Genomic DNA, 10,274 nt, shown 5'->3' with positions numbered 1-10,274 from the left:
CTCTGAGGCTTCCATCAACATCACAGAACCCTCTCCCCACACCCTGGTTCTGCTCAAATCTGAGGCAAGGCCTGTCTCTACTCCACCCGTGAGCACACTGGCTTTTCAGCAACCTCTGGAGAGGAGACCCAGGGCCTGTGGGCTTAGCCAAGCCTCGGCTGGCATGAATGCACTCTGGGGGATTCTGGCTGTTATCCCAGCCACCCCCTGGCTTCCTCCTCTGGTTGCCTCTGCCACTGTGCTCGACTCCCAGCAGCCTCTGGGGCTGGAGCTCTTCCTCCTTTTCTTCTCATCCTCCGTGTGGGCCAAGCAGCTGACGATTGCAGGGGCTGTGGGTCTGGTGCTTGGCTGCCAGGGGCCTCTCCCTGCCGGGGGTGGAGGACAAGCCCGGGCAGGAGGCGTCATGGCTGAGAGGACCTTCCTCCCCCCTCGCAGGGAGAGTGGGAGCTGCTGGGGCCCTGGCTCTGCTGTTAAAGCCCAGCCACCTCACCCGCCTGCTCACCACTCAAGTGCCGTGTGCCTCAGTTTCCTCTCCACAGTGCTGGGAAGACGTGGTGAGGGCTGTCCTTGAGCTGTGTAGGAGGAATGTCCAGGTCTTCTTAGGCCAGATTTATTCATGCACTCCAGAGGGCCAGGGAGGCCTTCTGGGGTCTAACTCTGCCCTTTCACTCAGCATGGGAGGCCTTTCTGGGTTGGGGTGCCCTTGGGGATCTCTCTCCGGAGAGCAGAGACAAAGGGCCTGGGAGTCACCATTGTGGGGGAACAAGCCCAGACCGTGGCATGCAGTCTGACATCAGGCGGGAGGGAGCTTGAGGGGGCCAGATAGATGGTGGTCATGGTAGGTGAGGCCTTGGTGATTTTGGAGGGAGGAAGGAAGCTTCATAAACTCTCTGCTCCCTGAAACTGGGGCTCAAGACTAAGGTCTGGGAGCTTTGGAGGTAGGGTGAGGTCTGAGCTGTGGGATCTAGGAAGAGGCACTGCGGTGCCCCTGGCTGTGTTCCAGGTTCAGTGTGAAAGGCAGACACCCAGTGAGGCCTGCCTCAGGGGAGCAAGTCAGTCAGCTCCTGGGGGAGAGGGGTCCCCGGGAGTGTGGCTCCAGCAGGGATGGGTAGGGTCTGCACTGAGTGTTGCTTTGTGAGAGGCTGATAAGGTGGTACAGGGCCTGTCTCTGGCCCACTCTGGTAACCCCGGGTCCTCCCTGGAGACCATCCTGGGTGGCCAGGAAGTCCTCCCTGATGTCTCACCTCCTGAGAGAATCCTGGTGGTCCGGTCTTGCTCCCTCGCCTCGGCTTCGAACCCCCTCTCCGTCCTCCCACCCTAGCAACCCTGGGGACCCCCAGAATTCACAGGCAGGGCCGGAGCAGGGTTAGGTTGGGGTTCACCCCCTCTCTCCCAGATAGCTTGCGCTGTCCCCACTTCCCAAGCGAGGAGAACATCTTCGCCTGAGAGGTCCCCCACTTTCTAAGCAGGAAGTCCTTCTTGCAGTCTAGCCTCAGCATAGGTGCTCAGGCCCGCAGGGAAAACGTCCCTCTCACCCTGTCCCCGTGTGTGGGCTGAGAGCCTAGGCCACCCGCACAGGAGGCAGGTTCGCCCTCCCCTGCCTGTCCCTCAGGCCCTGGCCACTCCTGGAAGCTCCCCATTCAGACAGGCCTGGTGCCGACGCCAGTGGCCTGGCAGCACCTAAATCGTTAGTGCCGAGGAGATTAGGCTATAATCTCTTGTTGGGCACGGGCAGGAGCCAGTTGCCAGGATGTGGGGTGGCCCTGCTCCCTCGCTGGGGCGGCCCTTCCCCGGGGCGCGGCATGCTAGCGGAGGCACCGAGCTGTACGGATCCTGCTTCACCTCCTCCAGGGCGCCCCTGGAGAGTGGCTTTCCTTCTCTGCTTCATTCTTTCCCCTCTGGTCTCAGACCCCTGACCCCAGCTTCCCCGATGCCCCCACCTCTCCAGATTCCCTCAAAGACCACGGGAGGCAGGAATTATCCCCATTTTACCAATGAGGAAACTGAGGCTTGTGAACTGACTTCCTGTAAGGCTTGGATCCAGAGCTCCCTCAGGCCAGTGGCAGTGTCCATTGCCCTCAGATCCCGATCCCCCAGGCCAGGGCCTGTGTCCCCTCCCACAGATGTGGACTCATCAGCTGGGGGGTAGAGGCGGAATCCCCCCCCCCCCCCGCCAGGCCTAGGGGTGCTCTCTCAGGGCCACATTGTACCTGGGAGAGGGTGTCACTCTGAATCTCTCCACCCTCTCCCTGGGGCCTAGGAATGCTGGTTGGGGGGTCAGACCAGCCTCTGGGCTCCAGGCCTGTGGAGCCTTGTTCCAGGCCCTGTCTGGCTCCCAGGGCTGGGTTCTCCGGACTGCCCCCAAGAATGAGCTCAGCTGCCTAATTGAGGCTGAGGACGGAGGTTCACCCTACCCTGGGGCTGTGGCTCCAACACCACCTTTGTTTCTGAAGACAATGGGCTGCTAAGAGGCCACCTGCCCAGGCCAGGAACAGGCAGGGGAGGGGGTCCCCGGGGATGCACTCGGCATGTCCAGCCTGAGCCCTAGGCCCTGGGTGGCTGGTACAGAAGCAAATTACATGGCTGGGGTTTTGGTTCTGACTTCAAGGGCTGGGGACCCAGCCCCCCTTTAGCCTGGCTATAAAGGGCTGCCTGGGGTCTCTGTCCAGACCAGACCCTGCTCCTGACCTGTGGACACCATGGTTGCCACCACCACCAGCATCCGCCAGTTCTCCACCTCCGGCTCCGTCAAGGGCCTGTGTGTGCCCGGTGGGGGCTTCTCTCAGATGTCCTCCGTTCGTGTTGGGGGCGCCTGCCAGGCCCCCAGTCTCCTGGGAGGTGGCAGCTGTGGCAACGTGTCGGTCACCTCATCCCGCTTCTCGGCAGGCTTGGGGGGCGACTATGGCGGGGGCTACACCCGCAGCCTGGGTGGGGGCTTCGGCTCCAGTTTCGGCGCGGGCTTCGGCTCTGGCTTTGGCGCCTCGGACGCCCTGCTGGGGGGCAGTGAGAAGGAGACCATGCAGAACCTCAACGACCGCCTGGCCTCCTACCTGGACAAGGTGCGCGCCCTGGAGGAGGCCAACGCTGACCTGGAGGTGAGGATCCGCGGCTGGTACCAGAAGCAGGGGCCCGGGCCCGCCCGCGACTACAGCCACTTCTTCAAGACCATCGAGGAGCTGCGGGACAAGGTGTGTGGGTCAGGCAGCTCCCTGCCCTCTGCCCTCTGTCCTTACTATCTGCTTTAGAGTTGGGATCCCTCCCAACTTTGAACCTTTTGGAACATTTCTTCTCTGCCCTGGGTCTCCCTCATTCATTTGTTCATTCATTCAGTCACTCTTCTCTCACTCGCTGGGGAACCCAGTCTTGTGCCAGTCCCAGGTCCCAGGACTGGAGGGCATCCTATATGCAGGGAGACTGGAGTTCTCCCTTTGTGTGTGGGGGGTGTATCTGGGGTGAGTGATGGAGGAGTGGCTGGGGAGGCTTCAGAACCTTGAAGGCAGCAGAGGGCAATCCCGGTACAGAGAACAGTGTGGGCTAAGGCACAGAGGTGGGTGAGTTTGGCGTGGCTGAGAGGGCTGAGATCTCCTTCTTGCTATTCCATTCTGGCTCTCTGCCTGTCTCACCTCCTCCAGGCAGCCCTCCTGAATGGGTGGCACTTGCCTTTTATCCCCAGATCTTGGGGTCCCTTCAACACTTTGTGGTTCAATCTATGCTCTGTTCACTGCGCTGATTTCACGGATTCTGGCATATTCTCGCCGGTGGTTTCGTTGTAGGTCCTCTTCACTCTCTCCATAATGGTCACTCTGGGGGTCCCTGAGGGAAGGAGCTATGTCTTCCTACTCAGACTGGAAGCTTCCAGGGGAAGGCATTTCTCTCAGTTAGTCCGAAGAACACAACATGAACCCACATGCTCATGACCTCTAAGCGCAGGGCCTTGGCATTCTGTGAACGTGGCATCTGGGTCTTCTGCACAAGCCTTGCCCCTAGAGGGTCCTGTGGTGCCATAGCCCCTAGAGGCAGGCGAGAGTACGAAGAAATGTGGGGATGTTTAAGGGAGGCCAGGTTGGGGCCTGCTCTTCCCTGGTGGAGGAACCAGGTCGGGTGCTGCCCTGTGAGGGGCTTTGCCTTCTCCTGCCCGGGACCTCAGCCAGGAAGGGAATTCCTGCAATTGCCCCCTGGAATCAGAGCTCCTGGGAGTGCCAGATCAGATACCGGGCTTGGCCCGAGCAGTGGGGAACCCAGGGGAGTCCTGGTGAGTCAGCATTCCGAGCTTTGGGGTCAACCAGCTGCTCACCACCAACCCCCAGTGCACGGAGCATCAGGCCTCCACCCCTCTGAGTCACTGCACCCGTCGGGGGTTTTCACAAGGGCCCCTGCTAGGCCCAATCAGCCTCCTGAGCAGGGAAGTGGGTGGGAGGCGGGTCTGTAGGCCACTGAGGCCAGGGATGGGTAACAAACTGGCCCTTGGGCTCGCTCTGGAAACAGGGCCTGACCCAGGTCAAGGGGGCTCAGACGCCCAGAATGAGGCTATTGGGGCGACTTTTGCCTGCTGGGGCTGCCTCCTCTTACTTCTCTCTGCACGTCAGCCCGCAGCCTTAAAAGCGTCCTGATTCTTCCTAGTGCATCTGCCACCTCCACCGAGATCTCTCTCCTCCCTCTGGGCAGTGTTTAGGGGCCTCCCTCTCCCCCTCCCATCCAACGTCTCTTGAGTGGAGCCTCTTGGCATTTCTCACACAATGACAGCAGTAGTCATAACAACCGGCCCTCTGCTCCCTCCAGAGCCCCTTCCCTGTTCTCGTTTAAACCTCTCAGATGACCCTGTGGTGAAAGAAAACTTTGCTCCAGGTTTCAGGTGGGGCTGGTCGTAATCTTACTAATTAATTAATTGGTTGCTTAATTAAACTAATGTTTCCTGTGGGCCAGGTACTTTGCCCAGGGCTAGGGATTCCGAAGAGAATGGTCACGGATGAGGACTTGTCCCCCTGGAGTGCAGAGTCCATTGGAGGAAATAACCAAAGAAATCATGGAAATATCACAGTTGGGAGAAGTGCAGTGAAAGAGATGGGCAGGGAGGAGGTGTGACTGGAAGGAGGGACCCAGATGGGGAGTCAAGGAGGGCTTCCTGGAGGAGGTGGCAATTGAGCCTAGAGGTCAGTTTAGTTGGGGAAGAGACAGTGAGTCCATGCAGCTTGGGCAGGAGAGGGGTGAATATGTATGGATCTCTCTCCTGGCCTCATGGCTACCTGTGCCTGGGTGTTGTGCTCCCACCATTTTGGGAGCCCCCCCGGCAGGGTGCACAGAGGGGGAGATCTCCTCTATTTGGCCCACTCTCCAAAGGGCTGCAAGGAGGGTGTTGCAGGGCCTTCCCATGGTGCTTGTTCACCTAGCCCACTATGCCTCCCCAGATCCTGGCGGCCACCATCGACAACGCCAGCTTGGTGCTGCAGATCGATAACGCCCGCCTGGCAGCTGATGACTTCCGCACCAAGTGAGTCTGGGCTTCGGGGCTGCCCCCCGGGGGCCGGTGGTGGGTTGGGCGCAGGCACCAGAGCTCTCTGTGTCCAAGGGGCTGTCCTGGGGCGCTCCTTGGCTCATGCCTCCACCCTTCTCAGGTATGAGACGGAGATGACCCTGCGCATGAGTGTGGAGGCCGACACCAACGGCCTGCGCCGGGTGCTGGACGAGCTGACCCTGGCCAGAGCTGACCTGGAGATGCAGATCGAGACCCTGAAGGAGGAACTGGCCTACCTGAAGAAGAACCACGAGGAGGTGAGGCGGGCCCTGGGGAATGCAGGACAAACTCCTACAAGGAGCAAGGCCAGGGCCCCCAAATCCTCCTGGGCAAGGGCCACACCCTCAGTCCAGCGCCCATCTCTGGTGGGTTCCTGGCCCTGACCCTGGGAGACCCTCGGAGGGCCCTGCATGAAGCCTGGAGGGCCCTCTCCCTGCAAAGATACTGCCCTTGTCCCTCAAGGCACAGTCTGTTGAGTGGTGGCAGTTAATTATCTAATGAGCAAATCAGCCTAAGAACATGTATGCTAATTACTTTAATTAATTGTAATAGTGATAGTCATAACAACAACCAAAATCTGCTCAGCACATTACAAGTGATTCATGGCAATTATTTCAGCTGATACTGACAGTGGTGCTGGGGGCAGGGTGCTCTTTCCTCCCTCTACTGGTAAAGAAACAAGCTCAGAGAGGTTAAAGGATTTATCCAGAGCCACACAGGTCTATCTGACTCGTAACCACGCCCAGGTCTGAGGCCACCACTTTACCACCTCTCCCAGCTCCCTTTTTCAGAGAATCTTGCGGTCCTAGGGGCCTTAAGGCTCAACCCAAGGATGGGGATCCCAGACCCTGTAGGAGGACTGATGAACCCACTGCTTCCTTCTCAGCTGACCTCTGGGCTGGCCTGCGCTAGGGGAGCCTAATCTTAGAGCAGCAGAAGCCCAGAAAGTGTTTCCACTTGGCTTTGAGGCGGGTCATAGGGATTGCATCCCCCCAGCAGAGTAACATTTCCTAATGAGGTCTGGCTCCACGCCGATACCAACATGGGGCTGCTTTCTCTGTGCCCGTCCTGTGTGGTTGGTGGTGGGGGTAAGGCAGGCAGTCAGGGTGGTGAGTGAGACTGTCCTGGCTTATCCCCTGACATGCTGGGGAGTTAGCATCTCTCCTTGCCCAGCACACATTGGAACTGGGCAAAGTCCATCCCCGAGTGCGTGTCGGGGAAGATGGTCCATATTCATAGCCCTGCGTGTTTGAGACAAGTCACATCTGCCTCCGTCTTCAAGGGGAGGAACCATTGGGTTGTCTCTGTCTCTCTGTCTGTCTGTCATCTGTACCTGTCTCCCTGAGGCAGAGATAGTAGGCCCCGGGGTCTCTCTCTGGGATGGCCCTGGTTGAGCTCCTGCTCTCCTCTTGCCCAGGAAATGAACGCCCTGCGGGGTCAGAACGGTGGGGACGTCAGTGTGGAGATGGATGCCGCCCCTGGTGTGGACCTGAGCCGCATCCTGAACGAGATGCGTGACCAGTACGAGAAGATGGCCGAGAAGCACCGCAAGGACGCCGAGGACTGGTTCTTCAGCAAGGTGGGTGGGCATGCGTAAGCAAGTGTGCACACGTGTGCATACGTGTGCTGGGTGTCGGGTACGGGCTGGAAAACTTGTAGATCCACAGGCTGTCCCAGCTGGAAGGACCTTTGGAAACCAGTTGGACCCACTGCTCACGTCTAGATGCAGAATGGGAGGCTCAGAGAGGCCTCAAGCTCACACAAGCCACACCGTGGCTTGGGGAACGGATCCAGATCTCGTCATCCCTGTCTAGGACTTCTCCCAGCACATTTGTAGGTGTGTGTGCGTTTGGATGAATAACTCATGCCCGTAGTAGACACACACTGAGCAGCTACAGTGCCCAGGACAGTAATAGGCACAAAGAATAAAACCTAGTTCCTGTCTTTGAGCAGTGCTCAGTGGGAGTATCGAATGCAAAGCGAGATGCATCTGCTAAGTGCCAGGTGGGCACAGAGGGTGTCTGTGTGCAGGTGTGTCTGCGGCCCCACAGGGGCCTGGGAGAGGTTGGGGGGGGCGGTGAGTGGGTCTGGGAGGTCAGGGCTCAGGGGTGGACCCTGTCGTCTGCCTCACCTCTGCAAGCCTTCTCCAGCCCCTGTCGCCCGCCCTGCCTTTCAGACGGAGGAGCTGACCCGGGAGGTGGCCACCGACACCGAGGCCCTGCAGAGTAGCCGGACGGAGATCACGGAGCTCCGCCGCTCCGTGCAGAATCTGGAGATTGAGCTGCAGTCCCAGCTCAGCATGGTAGGACCCCCGACCCCCTCCCTGGCTTGTACACATCACCCAAGGGTGGGCCCAGCCTTGCAGACTTCCACTCGGAGAACCTGAATTCCCCACCCAGCCTGTCCCTTCACACTCAGCGACATGGGCCCCTCTCTGCCCTCGTTACTGCCCCAGGGCGCTGGCTGCACCCGCAACCCCACACAGGGGGTCCCCCTTCTGGGCCCTCGCCCTGGAGAAGGGTCACACTCGGTTTCACCCGGCCACCTCTACTTTGGCCCACAGAAAGCCTCGCTGGAGGGCAGCCTGGCGGAGACAGAGGCCCGCTACGGGGCCCAGCTGGCCCAGTTGCAGGGGCTCATCGGCAGCATCGAGCAGCAGCTGTGTGAGCTGCGCTGTGACATGGAGCGCCAGAACCAGGAGTACCAGGTGCTGCTGGACGTGAAGACGCGGCTGGAGCAGGAGATCGCCACCTACCGCCGCCTGCTGGAGGGCGAGGACGCCCAGTGAGCGGGGCCCTGGGGCACGCGCTTGCTTCGGCCGGGGCCGCCGCATCCAGGCAGGGATGTTTGTACTGAGGGGACAGCCCTGGCAAAGGCCAGGAGGCGCAGAGGTTTGCAGGAGGTGAAACCGAGAACGCTGGCTGGGGTCCCACTGTTGAGGAGCGTTGAAGACCAAATGAAAGCATCTGGACTAGATCGTGTGGGAAGTGGGGAGCCATGGAGGGATTTTGCACAGAGGAGTGGTACTATCATCAAGATGTCTTAGAACATTCACTCTGGCTGCATAGGGAGAAATGCGACAGAGGGGAGCTGATGGGGTCAGGGAGACCTGCCAGGAGGCTTGGAGTGGGGAGTCTGGCCAGAGCAGCCCTACTGCAAGGCGGCGGTGGAGGGTGGGGAGAGGAAGGTGGTGTGTGAAGAGGATGTGTTGTAGTTAAAAACAGCAGGGCTAGTTGCCTGAATGTGGGGGTGAGCATGGCTCGCTGGCAGGATGCAATACGTGGTGAGTGACCACGTGCAGGAGTGGAGAACGATGACCCTGGGTTTCTGGTTCTGATGACTGTGTGGTTGGTGACGCCATTACCTGGCATGGGAGAAAGAGCAGGGTGGGTGGTGATCTGGTTTGGAGCTGGGAGGGTAGATCAGGGCCCTACTCTCAAGTGGCTGAGAATGTCCTGGAGCCTCCACGCTAAGTCACGCATTCCAGCTTTTTCCTTCCCGATGATAGTGCGGTCCACCTATAGTCTAACCACAGTCTCTCAAGCTTTAATAGAGTCTATTTGTTGGGCCCTTTGGGATATGGAAAAACCTCTTGCTCAGCTTCTCCTTGTAAATCTGTGGTTAGTCACAAAATGTCCCTGGGTCCTCTTTTGGGGTGTCCCCTTTCTTTTGTCCTGCCAACTAGGCCTGTGCCCTTTGACCCGTGTGGCTGCTAATCTTTTCTGTGTATTCTCAGCTGTGATTTCTCTCTGGTTTGCCGGGACCTCTCTCCCCTTGCTCCACACCTCCCCAGCTGCTCTTCCTTCAGGGGACCGGGCTCTGTGCCGGCACCCCTGCCCTGACAGGCCCCCCCCTCTCCCTCCCTGCAGCCTGGCCACCCAGTACTCCTCTTCCCTGATCTCACAGCCCACCCGGGAAGGTAAGAGCCTGCCCCATCTGGCCTGGAGGGAGTGGGAGATGCCGAGGACCCTTCTGTGCAGGAGACTGGGGGAGGGGCTCTGACCTGAGGTTCCCTGTGTTCCCTCCTCTATGGCCCACAGCCACAGTGACCACCCGCCAGGTGCGCACCATAATGGAAGAAGTCCAGGACGGCAAGGTGGTCTCCTCCCGAGAGCAGGTCCACCGCTCCACCCACTGAGGCCCCTTTCCACCTGTGACGGCCCAGCCTCGAGGGTCATGGGGTAGCCCCATCGCCTCGGGCTCCCAGCATGCTACTGCCGCACCCCGAGTGCCCATCTGGGCCACCACCCAAATGCAGTTGCTTTTCTGTATCTGCTTTCTGCAGCCCCTCCCCGAGGGGGCCTCCTGGAATTGCCCCAGTGACTGCTATTAAAGCTTTGCCTGAAGTTCAATGCCTCGTGTGATCTGGTCTGGCCATTGGCGTAGGGCAGTGTGTGCTGAGGGACTGGGGGAGGAAGATGGTTTGTGGAGTGGTTGGACGCCCCTTGTCACGGGCCAATCTGTTCTGCCCACCTCCTCCAGGCCTGGGGCTCCTGGGAGGGCCAGAGAGAAGGCAGCAGAGTGAGGGCAAAGGGGTGGGACAGCCCATCAAGCTGGTAAAGTTTCTTCAGAATCAGCCCGTGGGTTCCTGTGGGTCCCCATGGGCTGGTCCCTAGGAGGGCCCCACGGACTTTCTGCGGAGCCCCGCCTGTTACAGGGAACTCCCTGCCTCAGCCTGGGGCAGGTCTGTGTTCAAGATCAGAGGGAGGGGGGCTGGGCAGGGGGTTTTCCCAAGGTGTGGTCCAAGGTGCTGATGGACGAG

The 10,274-nt window shown here is 59.6% G+C and overlaps 1 protein-coding gene across 3 annotated transcripts; it reads left to right on the top strand.

Annotated features, from left to right (window-relative positions):
• Positions 1–2,699: 2,699 nt before the first annotated feature.
• Positions 2,700–9,679, top strand: LOC113939675 (keratin, type I cytoskeletal 42). 3 transcript variants are annotated; one of them, XM_027626143.1, is made up of 8 exons: positions 2,700–3,188; positions 5,406–5,488; positions 5,613–5,769; positions 6,930–7,091; positions 7,689–7,814; positions 8,076–8,296; positions 9,382–9,431; positions 9,553–9,679. In XM_027626143.1, the coding sequence occupies exons 1-8, from the start codon at positions 2,700–2,702 to the stop codon at positions 9,648–9,650; spliced, it is 1,386 nt and encodes a 461-aa protein (XP_027481944.1). In that variant the 3' UTR covers positions 9,651–9,679. The 3 variants fall into 3 exon arrangements, with proteins under 3 accessions (XP_027481944.1, XP_027481945.1, XP_027481946.1); XM_027626144.1 differs by having other exon boundaries at positions 9,559–9,650; XM_027626145.1 differs by lacking the exon at positions 9,382–9,431 and having other exon boundaries at positions 9,521–9,650.
• Positions 9,680–10,274: the final 595 nt, after the last annotated feature.

This window comes from Zalophus californianus, chromosome 16 (genome assembly GCF_009762305.2).
Source record: "Zalophus californianus isolate mZalCal1 chromosome 16, mZalCal1.pri.v2, whole genome shotgun sequence".
In the NCBI taxonomy this organism is placed as follows: Eukaryota; Metazoa; Chordata; class Mammalia; order Carnivora; family Otariidae; genus Zalophus; species Zalophus californianus.
This window is presented reverse-complemented; position numbering and strand designations above follow the sequence as displayed.

Bases quoted from the DNA above. Each gene is read 5' to 3' on its own strand.
- LOC113939675 (XM_027626143.1), top strand. From the start codon at position 2,700: ATGGTTGCCACCACCACCAGCATCCGCCAGTTCTCCACCTCCGGCTCC. The intron at 5,770-6,929 runs GTGAGGCGGGCC...CCTCTTGCCCAG, and splicing joins TGAAGAAGAACCACGAGGAG to GAAATGAACGCCCTGCGGGG. The intron at 7,092-7,688 runs GTGGGTGGGCAT...CCTGCCTTTCAG, and splicing joins AGGACTGGTTCTTCAGCAAG to ACGGAGGAGCTGACCCGGGA.